This window comes from Callithrix jacchus, chromosome 10 (assembly GCF_049354715.1).
Source record: "Callithrix jacchus isolate 240 chromosome 10, calJac240_pri, whole genome shotgun sequence".
In the NCBI taxonomy this organism is placed as follows: Eukaryota; Metazoa; Chordata; class Mammalia; order Primates; family Cebidae; genus Callithrix; species Callithrix jacchus.
The window spans coordinates 112,386,062-112,412,891 of record NC_133511.1 but is presented as its reverse complement, the minus strand read 5'-3'; the positions used below and the strand labels follow the sequence as shown (position 1 = coordinate 112,412,891).

Genomic DNA, 26,830 nt, shown 5'->3' with positions numbered 1-26,830 from the left:
CTTCTGCCTCAGCCTCCCGAGTGGCTGGGACTACAGGCAGGCATCACCACGCTGGCTATTTTTATTTTTATTTTTTTGTATTTTTAGTAGAGACAGGATTTCACCATGTCGGCCAGGCTGGTCTGGAACTCCTGACCTCAGGTGATCCGCCCACTTCAGCCTCCCAAAGTGCTGGGATTACAGGTGTGAGCCCGGCCTTTTTTTTTTTTTTTTTTTTTAAGCCTTGATGAGGTTTGAATTCATGATGACCATCGCAACAACATTGGATTTTCTGGTCAGTTAGTACCTGCCAACTTTGAGATGTGGAGTCTAGTATCACTCCATTTTATAGAATGGGAAACTGAGGCTTGTAGAGGCCAAATAGTTTGCCCAAGATCACAGCCGCTGAGTGGCCAAGTTGGATCACACTCTGAGTCTGTCCCCGACACGTCAATGCGGAGTAGAAGGCTTTGCTTATCTGGAAGAGGATACTCTTCAGCATTCCGAGGGCGGGAATTAAGCCCCAAAGCTCCTGTGGGCCACAAAGCATTCTCAGCAGCTGCACACCCAGCAGGACCTTAGACTCAGGTGAATCTCTGGTGGGACCCCCGTGTTCTGTTTGCTGTCTAGCTCCTCGCCACAGCAAGAGAGAAACAGACCAAGTCTTCCTTCAGACGGTAGCAAGAAGTGGCGGCGGACAGCATGGGAGTGAGGGACTTCCCAACGCAAAGCCCTCAGGGAACCCAGATTCTGGGGACATTATCATAAGGACAAACACCCCTGCACACCTCCTCACCCACAGAGGGCTCACAGCAACCCAACACAAGAGAAGGCAATTGGCATCGTGTCTTCATTATGTTATTCTCCCAGGCTGGACTGCAGTGGTACCAAGACGGCTCATTGCAGGTTTGACCTCCTGGGCTCAAATGATTCTCCCGCCTCACCCTCCCAAGTAGCTGTGACAACAAGTGTGCGTCACATGCCTGGCTGATTTGTGTATTTTTGGTAGAGGTGGGGTTTCACCATGTTGCCCAGGCTGGTCTTGAACTCCTGAACATAAGTGATCTGCCTGCCTCGGCCTCCCAGTGTACTGAGATTACAAATGTGAACCATTTCGCCCAGCCCATTTTTATTTTATTATTATTTTTTGAGACACAGTCTTACTCCATTATCCAGGCTGCAGTGCAGTGGTATGATTTTGGCTCACTGCAGCCTCGAACTCCCTGGACTCAAGCCATCCTCCCACCTCAGCCTCCTACATAGCTGGTACTACAGGTGCACACCACCACACCTGACTAATTTCTGTGTGTGTATTTATTTTATTTTAATTTAATTTTTTGAGATGGAGTCTCACACCGTTGCCCAGGCTGGAGTGCAGTGGCATGATCTTGGTTCAGTGCAACCTCTGCCTCCCGGGCTCAAGGGGTTCTCCTGCCTCAGTCTCCTGAGTAGTTGGGATTATAGGTACGCACCACCATGCCCGGCTAATGTTTGTATTTTTAGTAGAGACGGGGTTTCACCATGTTGACCAGGGTGGTCCTGAACTCCTGACCTCGTGATCCGCCCGATCTGCCGATTACAGGCGTGGGCCACCGCGCTTGGCCTTTATTTTTTTAGTAGAGATGGGGTTTTGCCATGTTGCCCAGGCCGATCTCAAAAACTTGGCCTCAATCCACCTGCCTGGCTTCCAAAAGTGCTGGAATTGCAGGCATGAGCCACCCTACCCAGCCTAGCATTTTAAAAATGATAAACCCACTTCATAGGTTGACAATCCTGTGCAGTGGGTGCTGCTGTTACCTGCCCTGCTTTACAGATGAGGAAACCAGGTGCTTTGAGATAGAAGAGATGGCAGTGCCAGGACTCAGGGGCAGCCTGGCCCCAGGGTCTGTGGATGTGGCCACTGCCTTAACCGCTGGCAAGGATGCTGCTGACCCATCAGCCTCAGGGTTATGGGCCAAGCATGCTCCCACCGTACAATATGCTGTGAGCAGGACACACACAAGGCTTGGGGTACCCCCGAGGTTCATCAAGGGTTGGGGAGGCAGAAGCCCTTCTATTGTGCTTCGGGAGTAGGGGGGGGGAAGGAACAAGAGCCAGCCAGGGACAGCGTGGCCCTACCATCTCCCTGGAGAGACCTCAGCTCTCTGGAATTCATCTATATTTAGCAGGTGGCTGGACAAGAGGCAGATAAGCAGTGCCTGGGGAGGGGGGAGGTCTCCATATATAGTGGGAAGGACAGGACCCCACTCACTCCCTCTTAGGGTGGCCTGTGCCTGCTTGGTGCCTGGTGTGACGTCTCTCAGGATGCCTGAGCCGGGGAAGAAGCCAGGTAGCTCCGGGCCTGCGGTTGGGTCTAAGTGTGGGAGCAGGGGGTGTCTACAATTGGGGAGCAGGGCTAGGAGGGAGTTCTTGAGGGAGCTGAAGAAGACATGGCCACTGAGCCCCAGGATGGGTCAGCCAGTCCTCCTAGGTCCTTTTTTGATTCTCAGTTTCTTTCTCCCATCCCTCTGATGAGAGGTGAAGGTAAACCCAGGGTCAGGGACGCAGAGAGGGGACACAGCCAAGATAGGAAGCAGCCGGGTCAACTCAGAACTCAAAGGGACACCATCCCTGCCCCATTTCCTTCTCCTTCCACAGCAGGGATCCCCGCAGACAGAGCTCACAATTATGCGGAGCACAGCCAGGCTCACGCGGTGCCCTCAGACGAGTCTCCACCCACTCTGGGACTTAGTCTCCCAACCTGGGGACTGGGGCGGGTGTGGTGGTGGGTTGGTTCCTCCTGGTTGTGACATTATCTGCTTCATGAGCCTGTATGGTGTGGTCCCCATGTTGGGGGTGATACAGTCCCTCTTCTCTGAAAGAGGACAGTCAGGAGCCCCTGAACTCAGGCCAAGGGCAGGGAAAATCACAGCCCAGGGTCCTGGGCCTGGGCCGTGCCCTTACCAAGGTTGTCCAGGGCAGAGATCCAGGTCCCCATTCCCCAGTGCCCTCCCAGGCCAGCTTTATCTCAGTTGCTGATTCTCAGCCTGAGGTCCCTGGAGGACAAATTTGGCCACATTCCAAAAAGGCAGAGTTCCCTGCCCCCGCCAAGGGCCCCAGATGGTGGGGGAGGGGAGCTGGGCTCCTCACAGCTATCTCCAAGCTGGGAGAGTGGCATATCCAGGGGACACACACAGCACAAAAGTCTTGTGTGGAGGTCAGGACCACCGCCCTGGCTCTCCTGACTATAGGCTGTGTGATCTTGGAGGAGCCACTTAGCTTCTCTGAGCCTCAGTGTCCTCCTCTGAGAAATGACAGAGTAACTGCACCTACCTCGTAATAATACTATAGGAGTATTACACGAGGGGATGCATGGTAACTGCTTATCACAGTATTTACTAAAAGGGGCTGCAGGGGTGGGGTGCACGCCCCAGCTAGGGGCTGCTGTAGCCTCCATCTGGCCCTTCAGTCTCAGCTTTCAGCAAGAAGCCACGGTCAGTGGAAGTGGCAGCAGGTGGCCCTGCCGTGTTCGAGGCCGAGACAGAGCGGGCAGGAGTGAAGGTGCGCTGGCAGCACAGAGGCAGCGACATCAGTGCCAGTGACAAGTACATCCTGGCTGCAGAGGGCACACGACACACACTGACAGTGCGGGAGGTGGGACCTGCTGACCAAGGGGCCTACGCAGTCATTGCTGGCTCCTCCAAGGTCAAGTTCGAACTCAAGGTCATAGAAGCAGGTAAGATCCTGGTCAGCCTTCCCTGAGGTTCAGGCTTCTGGGGGGAGGGGCAGTGAGGTGCTTCTTCATCCATCCAGGGAACGGGAGGTGCTTTCACAATTTCTTGCCTTTGCTGTGGCTGTGCCCCCACACCCCCCACCAGGAACGCCCTTTCCCCTTTTCTGCACATGACCTCTCTAAGTACCCCCATATGCCACCCTGGCCTCCTAGCCATGCTGGAGGTGGGAGAGGTGAACAAGACTCAACCCCACCCTCCCCCTGCAGACCTCCCTGGGGAGATGACCAGGCACAGATGACACCTTGTGTGCCAGCAGGGAAGCCCTGCCGGAGGTGTGGGTGACAAGGCACACAGCCCAGTCTGAGGGGCTGCTCCAAGGCTGGGGCAGAGCTAGGGCAGGAATGGACCTGGAGCTGTTAGGGGCAGGTGCAGCGGATGTGGGGACTGATGGCTGGGGGCAGGGAGGAGAATGTGAGAGTCAGGCTGGCTCTCCAGCTCAGTATGCGCTGCCTCTGAGGGGCCCGGGCACTGGGGGTCAGACAGGACGGACTTTCCTCGTTCACAGCAGGCTCAGGGGTCCAATGCTCGGGAGAGAGAGTGTAGAGGGGTCTCTGGTTAGTGACTACACCACAACTCCCATCCAATCCCCTCCAGAGAAGGCAGAGGCCATGCTGGCCCCTGCCCCTTCCCCTGCTGAGGGCACTCAAGCCCCTGGAGAAGCCCCGGCCCCAGCTGCTGAGCTGGGAGGAAGTGCCCCAAGTCCTGAAGGTGAGAGGGGCAGGGAGGGGCAGAATCTGTGGGGAGGGGGTGTCTGGGGCAGGTCTCAAAAGCCTTTGCTTGACCAGGTAAGGTGGCTCAGGCTTATAATCCCAGTACTTTGGAGGCCAAGGTGGGTGGATCACTTGAGGTCAGGAGTTTGAGATCAGCCTGGCCAACATGGTGAAACCCCATCTCTACCAAAAAATTAGCTGGGCATGGTGGCACATGCCTGTAACCACAGCTCAGGAGGCTGAGGTAGGAGAATCGCTTGAACCTGGGAGGTGGAGGTTGAAGTGAGCTGAGACTGAGCCATTGCACTCCAGCTTGGGGGATAGAGTGAGATTCCGTCTCAAGAAAAAACAAAGCCTTTGCTCGCAGGGTCAAGCTCAGCAGCTCCCAGCGGCACCACCCCTGAAGCCCCCGATGACCCCATTGGACTTTTCGTGATGCGGCCACAGGATGGCGAGGTGACTGTGGGTGAGTGTGAGTTGCTGTGCCCAGCAGGGGATGGGAAGGGGGGCAGCAGGACACTCCCCAAGCCAGGCCTGTCACCCTGCCCTCGCAGGTGGCAGTATCACCTTCTCAGCCCGAGTGGCTGGGGCCAGCCTCCTGAAGCCACCCGTGGTCAAGTGGTTCAAGGGCAAGTGGGTGGACCTGAGCAGCAAGGTGGGCCAGCACCTGCAGCTGCATGACAGCTACGACCGCGCCAGCAAGGTGGGTCCACCAGGGTCATGGGGACATGAAAAGAGGGGACATGGAGAGCTCTGGAAGGCAGAAGGCACACAGAGGGCACCATGAGACCTGAGGCACACATGAGCTGCAAGCAAGGGGCATGGGGAACCGGGGAGGCAGGTTGAGGAGCCAGGGGCTCACAGGGAGATCCTGGAGGCTTGGAGGCCATGGAGCATGATGGGGCTCAGGAGCGCTGTGGGAGACATGGGAGACTTGGAGGACATGACCCTCTCAAGGGGGCACCTGATAAGGCTCGGGGGCTTCTAGGAGGGCTCAGGAAGGCTGGAGGACACCATGAAGTCTCGGGACAACAGCTAGTGGGTTGTAAAGCCCCTGGATAGGTGAGTATCAGGGCTCAAGGGACCCTCAGGGATTGACAACAATTCCTCATTATACAGATGAGGAAACCAAAGCTTGAGAGGTTAGGTAGCTGTGCCAATGTAACTTAGACACAGGTCTAGAACCTTAAGCCTTGTTTTTTGTGTTATTTCATTTTTTTCCACCCTGCCCACCAGAACCTTAAACGTTAAGTCTAACCCTTGTGTGTTCACTCCAAACCTCTGCTTTTCCTAACCTTCCACAGTCCTGGGCCAGGAGAGGGGGCCTCTAGCAGGAGAGGGCCAACATGTTCAGTGCACAGAGGGCTGTGCATTGCGCAAAAGCACTGTTTCACCACATGTGCCAGCAGATGGCAGTCATGGGTTTTGAGATGGTCCCCTTTCTCTTAACCCTGAGGGTGAGAAGGTTGATGGGCATTTGTCATTCCCAGCCTCCTTTTTTAAAAAATATATATTTATTTGAGACAGGGTCTCGCTCTGTTGCTCAGGCTGGAGTGCAGTGGCTTGATCTCGGCTCACTGCAATCTCCGCCTCCTGGGTTCAAGCCATTCTCCCACCTCAGACTCCTGAGTAGCTGGGACTAGAGGTGTGCACCACCATGCTTGGCTAATTTTCGTTATTTTTATTTTTACTTTTGAGATGGAGTCTCTCTTTGTTGAAAGGTTGGAGTGCAGTGGCACAATCTCAGCTCACTGCAACCTCCACCTCCTGGGTTCAAACAATTCTGCTGCCTCAGCCTCCCGAGGAGCTGGGACTACAGGCATGTGCCACCATGCCCGGTTAATTTTTGTATTTTTAGTAGAGACGGGGTTTCACCATGTTGGCCAGGATGGTCTTGATCGCTTGACTTTGTGATCCGCCCGCCTTGGTCTCCCAAAGTGCTGGGATTACAGGCGTGAGCCACCGCGCCCGGCCAGTTTTATTAATTTTAGTAGAGATGGAGTTTTACCACGTTGGCCAGACTGGTCTGGAACTCTTGGTCTTATGTGATTCACCCTCTCAGCCTCCCAAAATGCTGGATTACAGGCATGAGCCACCACACCAGCCACTCCCAGTCTTCTTTAAGGGTGAGGAGCTTTGTCGCTCGGCCCCTGGTGTCCCCTGACGCCCCCTCCCTCCATGCACACAGGTCTATCTGTTTGAGCTGCACATCACCGACGCCCAACCTGCCTCCGCTGGCGGCTACCGCTGTGAGGTGTCCACCAAGGACAAATTCGACTGCTCCAATTTCAACCTCACTGTCCACGGTGAGGGGACCTGCTGTCTGTCGCGGTGCACCTGCCTCCCTTTCCCAACACTAAGACGGAGGTCTCATCTTGGCCAGACATGAGTGCTGGCCACGTGCCTGTGCTGCAGACACAAGGGTGTGAGAGAAATCCCCAGGCTCGCAGGGTTGGGGCGGTTGCTTAGGGCTGAGTCCAGGTCTCATCTGGGTGGGACTCTGTTTTATCATCTTGGTGTCACAGCTGCTGGCCCAGGGCCTGGCACTATCTGAATGCTTGGTCGATGGGTAAAGGTGAGTTGAGAGATGGGGGGAATTGGGGACAATAAACAGTCCCACCTCCCTGGTACCTTGACCCTGGGGAGGCTGGGAAGGTGAGATCCTGGGTCAGATGCCCAGCCTCACAGGGTCACGAATGGACAACTCTGTGAAGATTCAGAGACCACCCCCAGGGCAGGGCTTCTCAAATGGCCCCCCCTGAAGCCCCTTCTCCCATCTTTCCACCCTTTGAACCCAGAGGCCATGGGCCCCGGAGACCTGGACCTCCTATCAGCCTTCCGCCGCACGTGAGTGGCCATCCTCAGGACCTGGGGGAGGCCAGTGCTGGATCTGAGGCCCCTTCAGGGTCTGGACTGGGGGTCAGGGCAGAGCTGAAGTCAGAGGGGTTGGGGGGAGAGCAAGCTTCCCGGGTGGATGAAGATACTGAGTCTAACCCCCACAGGAGCCTGGCTGGAGGTGGTCGTCGGATCAGGTACTCCTGCCCCAAGCCCTACCTGCACCATCCACAGACCCGTGGGGGTCTGAGATGTGTAGGAGCCCAGTCTGGCCAGCGTCCCTTCCTCCCTCCCTGCCTTGCTCCCTGTCCTGCTCCTAAGCCCCCTCCAGTCCCTCACTGCAACCTTACCAGGGGTCCCTCTCCATAGTGACAGCCACGAGGATGCTGGGATTCTGGATTTCAGCTCACTGCTGAAGAAGAGGTGAGTCCTGGGTGGCAGTTCTGGGGCAGGTGGTGAGGCCTGGCTCCAAATCCCAGCACTGTAGCTTGCCAGCTGTGTGACCCTGAGCACATCGCTGCACCTCTCTGAGCTGGTGTGTCTGTCGAGCGATGATCCCAGTGTGGGAAGACATTAAAGGGCTCTGCAGATGTTATGTCTCATGAACAGTCATCCTCAGTGTCCCCCATGGCCACTCCACACTTGAGGCTGCAAAAACTCCCTCAGTAAACTCTGGGGACCCAGAAGCAATGGAGAGAGGGTCCCTAAAGCTGCAGGAATTGTCTACCAGGCCAGCCCGACTGACTACGTTCTTTCTGTCCTCTCTCTCCCTCTCCCCCGGCCCCTCCCTTATGGTTGATGCTGCTGTGGCCCAGAGAGTAAGAAACGGGGTCTGGGTGTTTGGGGTGGCAGGGCGCTGGTGGGCCAGGAGGATCCTGTCCCCTCCCTGAGGGGCTGTGGTGAGAGGCTCGGAGCAGGGTGCGGCTCCTCACCGACCGGGGTGAGTCTCTGTGCTTTGGGCTTCTGCCACCCCCTATCTGTCAGAGCTTAGGAGGGATCACGCCTGTAATCCCAGAACTTTGGAAGGCCGAGGCGGGTGGATCACCTGAGGTCAGGAGTTCAAGACCAGCCTGGCCAACATGGGGACACCCTGCCTCTACTAAAAATACAAAACAACCAGGTACAGTGGCAGATGCCTGTAATCCCAGATACTAGGGAGGTTGAGGCAGGAGAATAGCTTGAACCCGGGAGGCGGAGGTTGCGGTGAGCCAAGATCGTGCCATTGCACTCCAGCCTGGATGACAGAGTAAGACCTTGTCTTGAAAGAAAGAAAAGAAAGAAAGAAAGAAAGAGAAAAAGGAAAGAAAAAGCAACGCACACAGGTGGTCCTGCTAGAGTCTCTGGAGCAGCATGGGTGCCTGCAACGCAGGGAGTGGAAGCTTAGAGAGCAGGCAGGAGGTGAAGGCCGTGGTGCAGTCCGGGACTTGGAGGGAAGGCGCCTGCACCTCGCATGTGTTTCTGCCCTTTCTCCTTGCCCTCAAGCAGCAGCTTCAGGGCCTCGAGGTGAGTGTCCGATCATAGCCCAGCACCCTCATCACCCCTACTTCTGCCAGGAACCCCTCCATATCCCGAGCCCCCCTTATGCTCCCTTGACCCCCAGACTTGACCTGGGACTCAGACCAACTCCAGCTGCCCCAGAAGGGAAGGGGCAGAGGGGCAGGGGTGGCTACAGCTCCTTATTCCTGGGCCCAGGAAGCCCCACCGGGGAAGTGGGGCTGGGAGGCTGCAGACTTGCCCCTGGCCAGAGCCTGGACTTCGGGACACAGGGACTCAAAGCTAGAGGCACCAGCAGAGGAGGACGTATGGGAGATCCTGCGGCAGGCACCCCCATCTGAGTATGAGCGCATCGCCTTCCAGTACGGTGTCACTGACCTGCGTGGCATGCTGAAGAGGCTCAAGGGCATGAGGCGAGATGAGAAGAAGAGCACAGGTTAGCCCTTCCCCCCATGGGAGAAGAGAGAGGACAGGCTGGCCCTTCCCCCCACGGGAGAGGAGAGAGCACAGGCTAGCTCTTCCCCTGACGGGAGAGGAGAGAGGACAGGTTAGTCCTTCCCCACATGAGAGAGGAGAGGGCACAGGCTAGCCCTTCCCACACGGGAGTGGAGAGGGCACAGGTTAGCCCTTCCCCTCACAGGAGAGGAGAGAGCACAGGTTAGCCCTTCCCACATGGGAGAGGAGAGGGCACAGGTTAGCCTCTCCCACACGGGAGAGGACATGGCATAGGTTAGCCCTTCCTACACAGGAGAGGAGAGGGCACAGGTTAGCCCTTCCCCATGTGGGAGAGGAGAGGGCACAGGTTAGCCCTTCCCACGCGGGAGAGGAGAGGCCACAGGTTAGCCCTTCCCCACATGGGAGAGGAGAGGGCACAGGTTAGGCCTTCCCCACATGGGAGAGGAGAGGGCACAGGTTAGCCCTTCCCCACATGGGAGAGGAGAGGGCACAGGTTAGGCCTTCCCACATGGGAGAGGAGAGGGCACAGGTTAGCCCTTCCCACACGGGAGAGGAGAGGGCACAGGTTAGCCCTTCCCCACATGAGAGAGGAGAGGGCACAGGTTAGCCCTTCCCACATGAGGGAGGAGAGGGCACAGGTTAGCCCCCCAACCCCTCCACATACATGGAAAGAACAGAGTCCAGCTTAGCACAGAGACACACAGGAAAGAACGGCTCAGGTTAACCCCTCCTTGTGTAGAAAAACCCAGGAATGCCCAGGTTAGCCCCTTTCCACACAGACAGAAGAGAAGGGCAAAGGTCAGGCCAGGACAGCCACAAGGAAAAGGACAGAGCTCAGGTTAACCCTCCTCACCAAGGAAAAATCAGGCTACCCTTTCTTTCTCTACCTTCTTCTGAAAAGAAATGAAGCCTAGTTAACCACACACCAAAGAAAAGGGCAGAGGCCTGGTAAGCTGGGAGAGCCACACACAGGCCGAGAGAAGAGCCTGGTTAATCTTGCTCCCAGGCAAACAAAGCAGGAGGGCTCAGGTTAGCCCCCCTCACCCCCAGGCTGGTGGAAGGAGGAGGGCCCAGGCTAGCCCTTCCCCACCGGGGTACTGACCAGGGCGGTACTGAGCCAGGAACTCAAGGGCCTCAAATGCCTGCTCCCTGCCACATCTGAATCTAGCATGGTGCCTGGCACATACCTCCAGCACTCCATAAATGTCAACTGAGTAGATGGATCAGCTTCCGTGCAGGGTGTGCCAGATGAGCCCCTCCTAGAGCATACATACAAAACCTACATGCTCGAAGGGAAGGGGAAAGGAGCTGCTTAGTCCCTCCCAGCTGATCTCCCCAGGCCCCCTAGCCCTTGGCCCCACCTCCCTCACCCCATAGCTAGGTGACCTCGCCCTTACCTGTGCTGTGGCCCTATTTAAGCCAGGGATCCCCTGGATGCCACCAGTGTGCCTCTGGGTTAACCTCTGAACTGCTGAGCCCGGAGGGCACCAAGCAAAGGCCTGCAGGTGCCTGAGGAGGAGCAGATGGAGGCTGGCAAGGCAGTCGGGGACCTCCAAGGGCAGGGGTCTCTTCCAGGAATACCAGTAATAGTAAAAAGAGTGAATTTCCTGGAACCTAGGAGGTGGAGGTTGCGGTAAGCCAAGATCATGCCATTGCACTACAGCCTGGGCAACAAGAGCGAGACTCCCTTTCAAAAAAAAAAAAAAGAGCGAATTCCTTCCTAAGCTAGGCACTAGGTACTTTACATAATTGTCTCATTTAATTCTCAGAACACTGTGATGGAGAGACTGTGACCATTTCCAGGCTGCTAAGGAGGAAAGCGAGGCACAGAGAGGTTAGTTAGGGAAATAGCTCAAGGTCACAGAGCACCTGGCATAGATCTCTGCCCCTCCGCAGCTGACTCCAGGCCCAGCCAGAGCATTGAGGACTCAGGGGTCCTTCTCTGCTCTGTGGACTCAGGAGGAGCCCCCACCTCCTCCCTGGGCTCAGCAGCAGCAACTCGGGCTTTTACAAACACTGCCGCAAGAGGAGGCATTGTCGCAGGGCAGGGCTGGGCTTGAAACCCAGCTCTGCCACATGCCTGCGGGGCTGCTGGCGTTGGGCTGGCCACCTCTCAGCCTTGTTTACCCCACCACAGTAGCCAGAGGACCATCACGCTGGCCCTGGGGCCTGAGATGGGAGTGAGTCGGGCACAGAGGGCCGCTAGGTGGGAACGTCTGGCAGGAGAGCCAAAGTCAGGGGCTGCTGAGAGAAGAGAAGGCACATCTGTCCCAGCCCCAGTTCTTCTGTCTTTCTGGAAGCCCCTAACCCAACCCCTGAGCTGAGCAGGTGGAGAAGACCCCAAGGAAGACAGAAGGACAAGGTCAGATAAATAGACAAGGAGACAAGGAGACAGACAGACACATAGACACAGACAAAGAAATAGAGACAGCATGCCTAGAATCCCAGCACAATCGCCGGGCCAACATGGTGAAACCCAGTGTCTACTAAAAATGCAAAAATTACCTGGGCAGTGGTGGTGGGCACCTGGAATCCCAGCTACTCTGGAGGCCGAGGCAGGAGAATCACTTAAACCCAGGAGGTGGAGGTTGCACTGAGCCAAGATTGCGCCACTGCACTCCGGCCGGGGCAACAGAGCAAGACTCTGTCTCAAAAAACAAACAAAAATTAAAACAACAAACAAAAAGAAATAGAGACACAGAGAGACAGGTGGAGGCACAGGGGGGATTGGGTGAGGACCTGGGCCCCAGCCCCAGCCACAGTAGCCCAGCCTGGGGGAGCAGGGTGTGGGCAGTGGGGTGGCCACTGAGGGATGGTGCTCAGCCTTTCAGAAGAAGCTGGAGCCGGCCTATCAGGTGAGCAAAGGCCACAAGATCCGACTGACCGTGGAGCTGGCCGACCCCGACGCTGAGGTCAAGTGGCTCAAGAATGGTCAGGAGATCCAGATGAGTGGCAGGTGCAGCCCAGGGTCGGGGGGTCTGGGGCGGAGGTGGGGATCCCCACAACCTCACCTCCTGCCCATCTCCACACACGTGTCTATGACTCTGTGGCTCTCAGCTCATCTCTCTGGGTCTGATTTCCTGTCCTCTTGCTCTTGCCCCTCCCTCCCCCTCTCTCCTTTTGTCTCGGGCTCACTTCCTCCTGTTGGGAACGCTCCAATGACCCCTTCTGTTCCACAGCAAGTAAGTTTCCCTCTGGATGGCTTGGGATGGGAGGCACAGGGGTTACCATGGGGCGCCCTGGACCCTGGGCCCTGGCTCTCCTGCCACTTCCCTGCGGCCCCTACCCAGGTACATCTTCGAGTCCATCGGTGCCAAGCGCACCCTGACCATCAGCCAGTGCTCGCTGGCAGACGATGCAGCTTACCAGTGCATGGTGGGTGGGGAGAAGTGCAGCACAGAGCTCTTTGTCAAAGGTGGGCCTGGGACCTGGGGACGTGGGACCTGGGGAGGAGACGGCCGCAGGGGAGACAACCCTCACGCTCACCCTGCCTGGACAGAGCCCCCCGTACTCATCACGCGCCCCTTAGAGGACCAGCTGGTGATGGTGGGGCAGCGGGTGGAGTTTGAGTGTGAAGTTTCGGAGGAGGGGGCGCAGGTCAAATGGTGAGTGCCAGAGGCATGGGGTAAGGGGCAGGGGTGGGTGTCGGGGACATGTGCCCAGAAGAGGCTGCAGAACTTCCCACCCACCCACCTGGCCAGGCTGAAGGATGGGGTGGAGCTGACCCGGGAGGAGACCTTCAAATACCGGTTCAAGAAGGATGGGCGGAGACACCACCTAATCATCAATGAAGCCACGCTGGAGGACGCAGGGCACTACGCGCTGCGCACCAGCGGGGGCCAGGCGCTGGCTGAGCTCATCGTGCAGGGTGAGCCTGGCTGGGGTCGGTGGGGAGAGGCTTCAGGGCTTAGGCCCCTCACCTCCCATCCCACCCCACCCAGCCATGTAGGGGGAAAGCAGGCAAACCCAGGCTCAAGGCTTCTGTGACTTTAGTCCGTCAATAGCCTAAGCCTCACCCTTCTCATCTCTAAAATGACAATGCTGCTGGGTGAGATGGCTCACGCCTGTAATCCCAGCACTTTGGGAGGCCAAGGTGGGCGGATCACGAGGTCAAGGGATCGAGACCATCCTGGCCAACACGGTGAAACTTCGTCTCTACTAAAAATACAAAAAAAGGCCAGGCGTGGTGGCTCACGCCTGTAATTACAGCACTTTGGGAGGCCAAGGTGGGTGGATCACAAGGTCAAGAGATTGAGACCATCCTGGCCAACATGGTGAAACCCCGTCCCTACTAAAAAATACAAAAATTAGCTGGGCATGGTGGCGCGCACCTGTAGTCCCAGCTACTCAGGAGGCTGAGGCAGGAGAATTGTTGAACCCAGGGGATTGCAGTGAGCTGAGTTTGCGCCACTGCACTCCAGCCTGGCTCCTGGTGACAGAGCAAGACTCTGTCTCAAAAAAAAAAAAAAAAAATTAGCTGGGCGCGATCGTGCGTGCCTGTAGTCCCAGCTACTTGGGAGGCTGAGACAGGAGAATTGCTTGAACCCAGGAGGCAGAGATTGCAGTGAGCCGAGATTGCACCACTGCACTCCAGCATGGGTAACAGAGCAAGACTCTGTCTCAAAAAAAAAAATGACGATGCTGAGATGACCGCTCCAGAGGGTACAAGAGGTTCAGATGGGCCTGGTGAGCGTCACCACCCCTCAAACACCTGAGGTTACTTGTGTGCACTGCACCATCATAGGCAAACATGGCACACACAGGCACACACATGTTTTCACATGTCTGCACGCACCCAGACATGTGCGCACCAGTGCCTGAGAGCCCACATACCCTCCTGAGCTCAATAGCTCTGCCCCGCTCCACAGAGAAGAAGCTGGAGGTGTACCAGAGCATCGCAGACCTGACGGTGGGTGCAAAGGACCAGGCCGTGTTCAAGTGCGAGGTCTCAGATGAGAACGTGCGGGGTGTGTGGCTGAAGAATGGGAAGGAGCTGGTGCCCAACAGCCGAATAAAGGTGTCCCATATTGGGCGGTAAGTGTGCAGGGCAGGCAGATGGGACAGGCAGAGGCTGAGATGGAGACAGAGAGAGAGAGAGAGATGGGGAGAAACAGACAGACAGAGAGAGAGACAGGAGGACAGAGAGGCAGAAGCACAGAGACAGGACAGAGACTGAGACAGAGATCCACAGAGAGGGAGAAACACACACAAAAAGATAAAGAGACACAGACAGAAATATCTCTGTGGAGACAGAAAGCTACGGACAGGGTGGCACACACCACACACAGAAGAGAGTTTGTCAGAGACAGAGAGGAACAGAAGGACAGAGACAAAGAGGTGGCAGGGAGACACACAGACTGGGTCAGGAGCTCCCCAGCGCCCTCCCCCAACTTGTGACCAGGACAGGGCAGGAGGCCACCAAGGGGGCAGGCTCTGGCCAGAGTCCCTTGCTGTCTCTCCCGCCCTCTTGCTCATCCCCAGAACAACTGGGCTGGCCGTGCTGGGCCTGAGTTCACAGAGATTAATGAGACCTAGGCCCTGCCCAGTCCCCAAGGGGCCAGCCAAGGGGATGCTTTGATGTAGAAATCACTTCTACACTGCCTACCTCTGAAAGCACATGAAAGAACTGGAAAATTTGATAACATAGAAGAAAAACATTTAAAAAAATCAGAATACCAACAAGCCAGGACGAGGTGAGGGCCTCCTGGGACCCTGGCTGGGGGTTTGTGACTGAGTGGGGTCCCCCGAGCCGTGGCTCCCCCGCAGGGTCCACAAACTGACCATTGACGACGTCACACCTGCTGACGAGGCTGACTACAGCTTTGTGCCCGAGGGCTTCGCCTGCAACCTGTCGGCCAAGCTCCACTTCATGGGTGAGGCTGCTCCGGGTTAGGGTGGGTGGGGGCAGTGGGCCAGGAGCCCCTGTCACTGGGTTCTGCCTTTGCCCCCGTGCCACTTGCTCTTCTTTCTCTTGCAGAGGTCAAGATTGACTTCGTACCTAGGCAGGGTGAGTCATAGGGCCCCTGAGTCTTGGTTCTGCCCATTTTCCTGCAACCCCTCCCCCTCCACGTCTCCCCTCCACTCACAGAGGGAAGAGCAAGCATCAGAGGTGGGGGGTCTGGGGCCCAGAGCCAGCTTTGCCTCTCATGACCATGGGTCAGTTATAATCTCTGTGAGCCTCAGTTTCCTCTTCTGTAAAATGGGAAGAGGAAACCTACCCCCATAGAGCAGTTATTCTAAAAGATTAGCTTTTTGTTGTTTGTTTTTTGAGGCAGAATCTCGCTCCGTCGCCCAGGCTGGAATGCAGCAGTGCGGCCTTGACTCACTGCAACCTCTGCCTCCCAGGTTCAAGAGATTCTCCTGCCTCAGACTCCTGAAGAGCTGGGGACTACAGGCGCCCGCCACCATACCCGGCTAATTTTGTATTTTTATAGGGGGTTTCACCATGTTGGCAAGGCTGGTCTTGAACACCTGACCTCAGGCGATCCGCCTGCCTCAGCCTCCCAGTGCTGGGATTATAGGCATGAGTCACCGTGCCTGGCCACATCTTTTCCTCTTATTTAATTTTAGTGTTATTATTATTATTGTTTTTAGAGACAGGATCTCACTCTGTTGCCGAGCCTGGAGCGCAGCCTCAAACTCCTGGGCTCAAGGGATCCTCCCACATCAGCCTTCCAAGTATCTGGGATTACAGGTGTGCAGCAGCACATCTAGATAATTTTTTTTTTTCTTTTTTTGAGACGGAGTTTCACTCTTGTTACCCAGGCTGGAGTGCAATGGTGCGATCTCGGCTCACCGCAACCTCCGCCTCCTGGGTTCAGGCAATTCTCCTGCCTCAGCCTCCTGAGTAGCTGGGATTACAGGCACGCGCCACCATGCCCAGCTAATTTTTTTTTTGTATTTTTTGTAGAGACGGGGTTTCACCACGTTGACCAGGATGGTCTCGATCTCTTGACCTCGTGATCCACCCGCCTCGGCCTCCCAAAGTGCTGGGATTACAGGCATGAGCCACCTTTTGTAGAGACAAGGGTCTTGCTATGTTGCTCAGGCTGGTCTCGAATTCCTGGCCTCAAGTGATCCTCCTCCTTCAGCTTCCCAAGGAGCTGGGATTATAGGCACAAGCCACTGTGCCCAGCCTTTTTCTTCTTTTGGAAGTACCTCATCCGCTTTTATTTTATTTTTATTAATTTATGTTTTGAGACAGTCTCGCTCTGTCATCTAGGCTGGAGCATAACGGTACGAACTCAGCTCACCATAGCCTCTGCCTTCCAGGCTCAAGCGATCCTCCCACCTCAGTAGTAGCTGGAACTACAGGCACATGCCACTGTGCCAGTGAATTTTCGTATTTCTTGGTAGACACAGGTTTCTTTGCCATGTTGCCTAGACTGGTCTCAAACCCCTGGGCTTGACTGATCCACCTGCCTTGATCTCCCAAAGTGCTGGGGTTATAGGCATGGGCCACCGCACCTGGCCCTCTCCTTCCCCTGGTTTTAAATTAAGCTCTAGTCAGCCCAGGGGCGGTGGCTCACGTCTGTATTAACAGCACTTTCAGAGGCCGAGGCCGGTGGATTACCTGAGGTTAGTAGTTTCAGAGCAGCCTGGCCAACATGGCAAACCCTGTCTACTAAAAATACAAAAATTAGCCAGGTGTGGCGGTGCGTGCCTGTAGTCCCAGTTACTTGGGAGGCTGAGGCAGGAGAATCCCTCTAACCTGGGAGTCAGAGGTTGCAGTGAGTGGAGATTGCTCTTAAAAAAATAAAGCTAGGCCGGGTGCGGTGGCTCGAGCCTCTAATCCCAGCACTTTGGGAGGCCAAGGCGGGCGGATGACCTGAGGTCAGGAGTTCGAAACCAGCCTGACCAACATGGTGAAACCCCATCTCTAAAATAAAATAAATAAGTAAAAAATAGAAAAAAAAAAAGCTATTTGATTTGATTTGATTAAGTCTCGCTCTGTTGCCCAGGCTGGAGTGCAGTGGTGCAATCTCGGCTCACTGCAACCTCTGCCTCCCAGGTTCAAGCAATTCTCCTGCCTCAGCCTCCCGAGTAGCTGGGACTACAAGCGTGTGCCACCACACCAAGCTAATTTTTGTATTTTTAGTAGAGATGGGGTTTCCCCATGCTTGGCCAGAATGGTCTCCATCTCTGGACCTCGTGATTCACCCACCTCGGCCTCCCAAAGTGCTGGGATTATAGGCATGAGCCACTGCGCCCGGCCCAAGATTAAGCTATAATCCGACATTCTACAAGTTTAACTTAAGGAGAATAATCTAGACTGTGGCATACTCTGCGTGCTTTCTAAATTGGGTTCACTGAACATTGTTAACCCACTTGCAAAGGGTTCTTCAATGAAATCAGTTTGGGAAGCAGTGAACACCTGCCTCACCTCTTGTTGATTCAGAAGGTGTTAAAGGCTCTGAAACATCCTGTGGTAAAGAAACTTGCCTTTAACTTTGTTTAACCAAGGGCGGATTCCTGATTTATTTGGCCAGGGAACCTTTTAAATGTGTGTGTGTGTGTGTGTGTGTGTGTGTGTGTGTGTGTAGACTGGTGTTCCCCCAGTTTTCAAAATGCTATGCTAAGTGATCTTACCTGAATATTACAAGCCTCCCAGACAATGTCCTGAGATGATGGGAATGTTCTAGATCTCGGTTGGTTTCATGGTTACAGGGGTGTATTTATTTGTCAGAACTCATCAGCCTACAGTCAGATCTGTGCATTTTATCAGGCATAAACTATACCTCAATACAAATCTAAAAAAACCAACAAGCAGGCCGGGTGTGGTGGCTCACGCCTATAATCCCAGCAATTTGGGAGGCCCAGGCAGGCAGATCACCTGAGGTCGGGAGTTCGAGACCAGCCTGACCAACATGGCGAAACTCCACGTCTACTAAAAATACAAAAGTTAGCTTGGTGTGATGGCGCATGCCTGTGATCCCAGCTACTTGGGAGGCTGAGGCAGGAGAATCCCTTGAACCTGGGAGGTGGAGGTTGCGGTGAGACAAGATTGCACCATTGCATTCCAGCCTGGGTGACAAGAGCGAAACTCTGTCTCAAAATAAAAACCGGGACACGGGCTCCCTAGTGGCCCCTCCCCAGTTACCTGTGCCCCTCCTGGGCCTCCTGCTCCTCTGAACTGCGTTGCCTCTTCCGCAGAACCACCCAAGATCCACCTGGACTGCCCAGGCCGCGTACCAGACACCATCGTGGTTGTAGCTGGAAATAAGCTACGTCTGGACGTCCCTATCTCTGGGGACCCTGCCCCCACCGTGATCTGGCAGAAGGCCGTCACGCAGGTACTGTGGGTCCCTCCTCAGTCTCCCCATCTGTAAGATGGGTGTGCGGAACCAGCCAAGTGCTAGGGCCTGCTGCACACCCCACCCACATGTGCATGCCCTGCTGCTGTCTACCCCCTGGGAGAGCAGAGGCTCAGTGGCCAGGGCGCAGGCGAGATGGGCACTGTGGATCGGGGGGAGGTGGAAGAAGAGGCGGAGGGGCACTTCGAAGCTGAGTCGGCTCCTCTGCCCCCTACTTCCCTCCTGCCCTGTTCCCAGGGGAATAAGGCCTCAGCCAGGCCAGCCTCAGATGCCCCAGAGGATGCAGCTGACAGTAACGAGTGGGTGTTTGACAAGAAGGTGAGTGAGGCTGAGGTCAGGATGGGCTCGTTTATCTCAACCACTTTTTACCTACGTGGTGTCCAGCCCTTGGCGAGGTCTCCATGGAGGTGCCCCACTTGACCAGGTGTGTCGCCGCCCCTGGCAGGGTCCCTGTGGGGCCCTCACACCTGAGGCAGGGTCTCTATGGAGTGTGCTGATGACCCTCACAAGGGCGTGGACACTGTCTCATTGCCAGGAAGCCCTTATGACCGGGCTGCTCCCTGGCTCCCTTCATCCTGAGCTGACCTTAACCCTGACCTTGACCTTGTGCTTCCTCTCAACTCAGGAGTCATTTCCGAGGCACTTTTCTGCCAGTGTAGCTGCCAGGTTCTAGCTCCTGCCTGGCACTGTTGGTTCTTCTGAAGGGTGGGGTCTCCCGGGGTCCTCACAATAGCTTATCTCAGAGGACAGGTGGCTGCCCCAGGTCCTGTGACAAAGCTAGAGCCCAAGCCCCTGCCCTCAGTTGATGCCACACAGAGGATTTTGAACTAGATGCTGACAGTGCAGTCTTTCCTCAGGCTGTGTTTCCCCCCATGGACCCCAGGTCATCTGGCTGTTACGGAGGCTGCAGGGGCCCCTGGGGTCTGACTTGGATCTCACCCCAACTCTCCGTCCCCCCAGCTGCTGTGTGAGACCGAGGGCCGGGTCCGTGTGGAGACCACCAAGGACCGAAGCATCTTCACAGTCGAGGGGGCAGAGAAGGAAGATGAGGGCATCTACACAGTCACTGTGAAGAACCCTGTGGGCGAGGACCAGGTCAACCTTACAGTCAAGGTCATCGGTGAGGCCGGCTGGGGTCCAAGCTGGAGAATACAGACGGGCAGCCCCAAGGAAGACCTATCTGTTCATTCATTTAGCCACTCAGCAAACATCATGGGCATGTTCCCTGAGCTGAGCGGCAATGGGGCAGGTTTTTCTACCCACGAGAAGCCCCACTCTGGGGAAGATTGAGAAGACAGATGCATCCAGCAGATTTCCTGTGACACTGCTGTACATGAGCTATGTCCAAAGTGGTGTGGGAGCACTGGGCAGAGAGCCATCGCTGCGCCCGGGGCGTGAGGCCTTTAGGAGGCTGAGAAGATGGTGAGGAAAGGCATTCCAGGCAGAGGAAACTGTACAAAGGGGTGGAGAAAGGAAAGGGCCTTTTGGATGTGGAGAATGAATGAAATGTCAGGGGAGGACTGGGTGGGGTTGGGAGGATCAGAGCCAGGACAGGGGTGAGTATGGGCACGGAGGAGCCTTAGAGGGTTGATGGCAGGCTGGCAACATGATCAGAAATGCATCCTGTAGAGACCCAGCCTGGACAACACAGTGAGACTCCATATCACTTCAAACAAAAAAAAAAAAGAAAGAAAGAAGGAAAGAAATGCATTCTAGAAAGATCTCTTGGGATCTGAGGGTGGTGGGGGCAGCCTGTGTCAGTTAGTTGGAGTGGGAAGGGGATGAGCAACGTTACTCAAGGCCCCACCCCCTCCAGACGTGCCAGACGCTCCTGCGGCCCCCAAGATCAGCAACGTGGGCGAGGACTCCTGCATGGTGCAGTGGGAGCCACCTGCCTATGATGGCGGGCAGCCTGTCCTGGGTGAGTGCGAAGGCACCGGACAGAGCCAAGGGAAGGCGGTGTGGGGGTGCCTGGGTCCTAGACCAGAACTGCCACCTCTCCTGAGCCAGGCTACATCCTGGAGCGCAAGAAGAAGAAGAGCTACCGGTGGATGCGGCTGAACTTCGACCTGATTCGGGAGCTGAGCCACGAGGCGCGGCGCATGATCGAGGGTGTGGTGTACGAGACGCGTGTCTACGCAGTCAATGCCATCGGCATGTCCAGGCCCAGCCCTGCCTCCCAGCCCTTCATGCCTATCGGTGAGCCTGCCTGGCCTGCTCCTGCCCCCCGCCCCACCCCTAGTCGACAGCCCCCAGGAATAGCAGCTGCTCTGCAGGCAGCCACGCTAGACACTTACATCCATGGTCTTCTTTCATCCTCCTCTGGGGATACTCAGCCACATTTTACAGATGAGGAAACAGGCTCTGAGCAGTTAAATGATCTGCTTGAGATCTCCCAGCTGGCTGGAGTGGGGCTGACTCTCACACTATGCCAACCCCCACTTTTCAAGCCTCACTTTCCATGTCTACAAAATGGGAATAATGTCACTGCCTGCCTCAGAGAGCTGTTAGGATGATATGGGAGGACCAGGCAGGGTGTCTGGCATCCAGCAGATGCTCAATACATGTTCATTGTCCCCTGTTCCCCACTCCCTTCAACCCAGGGTTTGTCATCTATGGAACGGGGCAAGGACTGTGGTTAGTGGAGGGCTCTGAGGGGCGTCTGTCTGTGGAAAGAGTCCCAGACCAAGACTCAGAGATGGCAGAGGCAGCTCCATGGTCCCCGGGAGGCCAACTGGAGTCAACCCTCCCTGAAGCCTCAGTGTCCTCATGTGTATTATGGGGTCTGAATGTGTAGAACAGGAGCTGAGGGTGTGGCAGGCTCCAGAGAACACCTGTCCCCACCAGGGTGGGTAAATCTGGGGGCAGCCATCTGTGGCAGGGGCAGGCCCAGGGACCCCTGGGCCCAGAGAGGGGCACAGCTTGGGAAGATGGCAGGAAGTGGGGTCTGTGGGAAGAAGGGCCCAGGCCTCTCTTTTTAGGGACTGACTTCTGGAGTTCAGCCCTTAGTCAGCTCACCTAATCATATGGTCCCAGGAAATGCCCATGTTTTCCTGTAGTTTTATTCTCTCTTTTTTCTCCTCCTATTTTTTTTTTTTTTTTTGACATGGAGTCTCACTTTGTCACTCAGGCTAGAGTGCAGTCCTGGCTTGATTTCACCTCCCGGGAAATTCCACCTCCTGGGTTCAAGTGATTCTCCCACCTCAGCCTCTGGAGTAGCTGGGATTACAGGCATTCACCATCATTCACCATCGTGCCCAGCTAATTTTTGTATTTTTGTAGAGACAGGGTTTCACCATGTTGGCCAGGCTGGTCTCAAACTCCTGCCCTCTGGTGATCCACCCACCTTGGCCTCCCAAAGTGCTGGGATTATAGGCGTGTGTCACCGCGCCTGGCCTCCGTTGTTGTTTGTTTTCAAAACAATCTACAGACATGTCTTGTAATGGAGCCAAAATATTCCTTAACGTACCCGAAAGCCAGCTGAACACGAAGTCCCCTCTATGTGACCAGTGGGCAGCTCAGGGTCTAGGCCGTGGACCTCCAGCCTCCCCAGCCTTGCTCAGACCCCTCCCTGACCTCTCCTCTGCCCAGGTCCACCCAGCGAACCCACCCACCTGGCAGTAGAGGACGTCTCGGACACCACAGTCTCCCTCAAGTGGCGGCCCCCGGAGCGCGTGGGAGCAGGAGGCCTGGACGGCTACAGCGTGGAGTACTGCCTGGAGGGCTGTGAGTGTCCCCCCATCAGCCTTCCTCCCTAAAGGAAGAATACGCTCACCTTGCCATTGAGCAGATCCACGCGTAGGTCAGGGTTTTTGGCCCACTTTTGCCAAACATTGAGGACATACATCCAGAGAAATATCTGTCTTGTTTTGAGAAGCAAAAAAGCTTGCCTAGTGAAAAACAAATGCAGAGTAAAGCTGACTGTAACACTTCTCCGAGCAGCACGACATCAGCAACTACATTTAGAAAACATATTTCAATCCTGGAGATTTGTATCAGAGGAGTGGGCAGTGGGGTGGGGTGTCAATGCTGACACAGCCTGTGGCCTTGCCTGCCCCTCCCCACCCCCAGGCTCAGAGTGGGTGGCTGCCCTGCAGGGGCTGACGGAGCGCACGTCCATGCTGGTGAAGGACCTGCCCACAGGGGCCCGGCTGCTCTTCCGAGTGCGGGCACACAATATGGCGGGGTCTGGAGCCCCTGTTACCACGACGGAGCCGGTGACGGTGCAGGAGATCCTGCGTGAGTGCCCTTTTGTGCAGTCACAAGACCTGCCACTGACACGCCAAGCCCTTGGTGTCCAGTGGAGGTGGGGACAGCCAGGGAGGTCCTACCAGAATGCTGGGCAGGGACAGGAGGGGTTGAAGCCATCATCCATGCACTAGGCTCAGGAAGAAGGTACAGAGAGGGTGGCTGGGCATACTGGCTCATGCCTGTAATCCCAGCACTTTGGGAGGCCAAGGCGGGAGGATCACTTGAAGTCAGGTGTTCGAGACCAGACTGGCCAAGATGGTGGAACACCATCTCTACTTAAAATACAAAACTAGGGCCGGGCGCGGTGGCTCAAGCCTGTAATCCCAGCACTTTGGGAGGCCGAGGCGGGTGGATAATGAGGTCAAGAGATCGAGACCATCCTAGTTAACATGGTGAAACCCCGTCTCTACTAAAAATACAAAAAATTAGCTGGGCATGGTGGCGCGTGCCTGTAATCCCAGCTACTCAGGAGGCTGAGGCAGGAGAATTGCCTGAACCCAGGAGGCGGAGGTTGCGGTGAGCCGAGATCGCGCCATTGCATTCCAGCCTGGGTAACAAGAGCGAAACTCCGTCTCAAAAATAAATAAATAAATAAAATACACAACTAGCCAGGTCTGGTGGTGCATGCCTGTAATCCCAGCTACTTGGGAGGCTGAGGCAGGAGAATCACTTGGACCAGGTGGCGGAGGTTACAGTGAGCCGAGATCATACCACTGCACTCCAGCCTGGACGACAGAGCAAGACTCCGTCTCCAAAAAAAAAACAAAAAAAACAAAGTGCAGAGAGGGCTTTCTTGGCCTATGTCAGCCCCCTAGTTCTGGAACAGGGAAAATAAAGGCCACAGTACCCAAGCTCTCTTCTAGGAGTCTTGGCTCCAATAGGTAAGTATTGTCTGTGTTTTGAGATTGGTCCTTCTGGGGTCCACTTCCCATTCCTCTGTTCCTTGTCCCAATAAAGGGTCCATCTTTTGTAAAGATTGGTTCTCAAAACTGGAATGAGGCAGCTAACTGGGGTGGAAAGAGCACAGGGCAGAGGATGTAAAAGCCCAGGTTTACACCTTGGCCTGTGACTTACTAGCTGTGTGGCTTCAGTCAAGTTGCTTACCCTCTCTGATCCCTGCCTCTTGAAGCAATGTGGGGCGGCTCAGAGGGAAGCCAGCTGGGCCTGGTCAGGCTGGAGTTGCTGTGTCCTCAGGAGCTAAAGGAGGCACAGCGCCCAGCAGGCAGCTTTTTTTCTTAGTTGCAGCTCTCTGGGCCTTGTCTCAAGGGAGGATGGAGCCATGGAGCCCCTCAGGGCTGTGGTGGGCCCTCACTTAGCTCCCCACTCTGCACCCACAGAACGGCCACGGCTTCAACTGCCCAGGCACCTGCGCCAGACCATTCAGAAGAAGGTTGGGGAGCCTGTGAACCTCCTCATCCCTTTTCAGGTGGGGCCGGCCCCCTTTCCTGTTCCCCAGGGGAGAGGCTACAGTGTGCCGTTCCCAGCCAGTGGACTGATGGCTCAGGGCTGGCCGGATCTGAGGTCCCAGAGACTGGCGTGATGGCCGGCCCTGGGAAAGAGCCGAGTTCAGGTTTAAGCTTTTCCTCCCCTCAGGGCAAGCCCCGGCCTCAGGTGACCTGGACCAAAGAGGGGCAGCCCCTGGTAGGCGAGGAGGTGAGTGTCCGAAACAGCCCTACGGACACCATCCTGTTCATCCGGGCTGCTCGCCGCGTGCATTCAGGCACTTACCAGGTGACAGTACGCATTGAGAACATGGAGGACAAGGCCACGCTGGTGCTGCAGGTTGTCGGTGCGTGGCCAAGGCCTCCCTGAGCCCCTTGTTTCCCATTCCTGAGCCGGGCTGCCGGGGCCAAGGGCTGAGCTAGGGGACCCAACCCACAGCTTACATTTTCCAGTCCAGTGCCCAGCAGGCCCGGGCCTGGCTGGCAGGGGTAGGAGGTCCCTGGAGCCCAGTGTCACCCTGCTCGGTCTGTCTCTCACAGACAAGCCAAGTCCTCCCCAGGACCTCCAGGTCACTGAGGCCTGGGGTCTTAATGTGGCTCTGGAGTGGAAGCCACCCCAAGATGATGGCAACACGGAGCTCTGGGGCTACACGGTGCAGAAAGCCGACAAGAAGACCATGGTGAGCCCAGGGTCCCCATGTGCACCCTGCCTAGGCCCGGCAGACCCAGGCCCCAGCTACCCTTTGCTGTCCTCACCATGGACCCCTCACCCTCCCTCTGCTGCCCTGAGTCCCTCCACGGTAGGGGTGGAGATGCCAGGGGCATTCAGGAGAGGCTCTCGGTGTCAGGGAGGGTCTGGGCGAGATGCCTCCCCTCCCTCCCTGCCCCCAGGAATGGTTCACGGTCTTGGAGCATTACCGCCGCACCCACTGCGTGGTGCCAGAGCTCATCATCGGCAATGGCTACTACTTCCGCGTCTTCAGCCAGAATACTGTTGGTTCCAGTGACAGAGCGGCCACCACCAAGGAGCCCGTCTTTATCCCCAGACCAGGTGCGGTCCCCTCATTCCCTGCACCAGGGGCTGGGGCAGGGAGGCTGTGGGAACAGGGAGGGGGGCCTAGCTTGGTGTAGCCGTCTTGGTACCAAGTCCTATTACCAACAGGCATCACCTATGAGCCACCTAACTACAAGGCCCTGGACTTCTCCGAGGCCCCAAGCTTCACCCAGCCCCTGATGAACCGCTCGGTCATTGCAGGCTACAACACTATGCTCTGCTGCGCTGTCCGGGGTAGCCCCAAGGTAGGGAACTTCAGGCTCTGGTCCAGGCTGGCTCATAGGCCTCAATGTCGAGCAGTTCTCTCCCCAGCCAGTCTCCCTTTCTTTCTCTCCACCTTGGGGTATACGGGTCGGGCTCCTCTCCCTGAGCAGGGCTGTGGTACTCACTGTTGGTTCTGTTTCATTTCCAGCCTTGGGCATAGTCAGGGACTCCAGTGGGAAACCCCCAAGTAGGGACCCAGGGAAACACAAACGTGTGTCCCCAGGTCCCTGCCAGGTCTGCTCTCAGCCTGGATGGCTTCCCTCCCTCTCTTTATCTTATTTGTAGCCCAAGATTTCCTGGTTCAAGAATGGCCTGGACCTGGGAGAAGATGCCCGCTTCCGCATGTTCAGCAAGCAGGGAGTGCTGACCCTGGAGATTAGAAAGCCCTGCCCCTTTGACGGGGGCATCTATGTCTGCAGGGCCACCAACTTACAGGGCGAGGCACAGTGTGAGTGCCGCCTGGAGGTGCGAGGTGAGGAGCCCCGGGGCCAGGGCTGGGAGGAGGGAAGAGCGGGGCAGCAGGGACCCTGGTTTTTGTTGTCCTGGGCCAAGCAGCTGCTCTGGCTGCACAGGCACGGACCCTGTCATGTCCAGATGGGTACTGGCTTCCAGAAGGCTAGGACACAATGACATGGCCTCCTTCTCTTCTGCAGTGCCTCAGTGACCAGGCTGGCTCCGAGGATGGCCAGGTATGTAGTCCAGACCACCTGACACCTAGGCACAAGTCAGTAGCTGAGCCCTGGCCCTTGGTCCCAAGGCAGCTGTCAGGAAATGGGAGGCTGTAGGGGCCTCCGTTCACTCCTAAGAAAACCTGTGTCCTAGGTACAACTGATGCCAGCCCCGTGCCAGGAGCCTGGAGGGAAGTTGGGGAAACCCCTCTCTGCTGTTGGATGCGTGTGTGACAAGTGTGTCTCCTGGGCTGCAGTGGGGGATCAGCAGGGCAGTTGTGTTGGGTGGGCCTGGGTAGGTGTTGCAGACTGGTCCACAGGGCTCCTGACAGAAGCTCCTGGATCTTTGGAGTGAAATGGGGGTGGCCTCAAGAAACAGCGTCTGGGGACCTATCTTTCTGGCCTGCCATATCTTCCCAATGTATACCAGGCAATAAAAAATTAGTGGTCATAGAGAACTCACTCTTCTTACTCAATTTCAGTGTGCCTGTTTTCATAAAAATACACAGGGATGGCCAGGCACGATGGTTCACGCCTGTAATCCTAGAACTTTGGGAGGCTGAAGTGGGCAGATCACCTGAGGTCAGGAG

At 56.1% G+C, this 26,830-nt stretch overlaps 1 protein-coding gene across 6 annotated transcripts; it reads left to right on the top strand.

Annotated features, from left to right (window-relative positions):
• Positions 1–2,228: 2,228 nt before the first annotated feature.
• Positions 2,229–26,698, top strand: MYBPC3 (myosin binding protein C3). 6 transcript variants are annotated; one of them, XM_054240860.2, is made up of 33 exons: positions 2,229–2,308; positions 3,428–3,694; positions 4,347–4,460; positions 4,830–4,928; positions 5,017–5,165; positions 6,651–6,768; positions 7,261–7,309; positions 7,465–7,494; positions 7,667–7,720; positions 8,780–8,800; positions 9,064–9,227; positions 12,071–12,203; positions 12,538–12,662; positions 12,747–12,852; positions 12,949–13,115; positions 14,116–14,281; positions 15,014–15,120; positions 15,225–15,254; positions 18,401–18,540; positions 18,799–18,879; positions 19,522–19,681; positions 20,378–20,482; positions 20,572–20,760; positions 22,153–22,287; positions 22,633–22,800; positions 24,150–24,238; positions 24,406–24,601; positions 24,795–24,934; positions 25,146–25,305; positions 25,417–25,553; positions 25,858–26,044; positions 26,226–26,261; positions 26,395–26,698. In XM_054240860.2, exons 1-32 carry the CDS (start codon positions 2,284–2,286, stop codon positions 26,234–26,236), a joined length of 3,822 nt encoding a protein of 1,273 aa, XP_054096835.1. In that variant the 5' UTR covers positions 2,229–2,283; the 3' UTR covers positions 26,237–26,261; positions 26,395–26,698. The 6 variants fall into 6 exon arrangements, with proteins under 6 accessions (XP_054096835.1, XP_054096832.1, XP_054096833.1 ...); XM_054240857.2 differs by lacking the exon at positions 12,747–12,852 and having other exon boundaries at positions 8,783–8,800; positions 12,071–12,429; XM_054240858.2 differs by lacking the exon at positions 12,747–12,852 and having other exon boundaries at positions 12,071–12,429; positions 18,808–18,879.
• Positions 26,699–26,830: the final 132 nt, after the last annotated feature.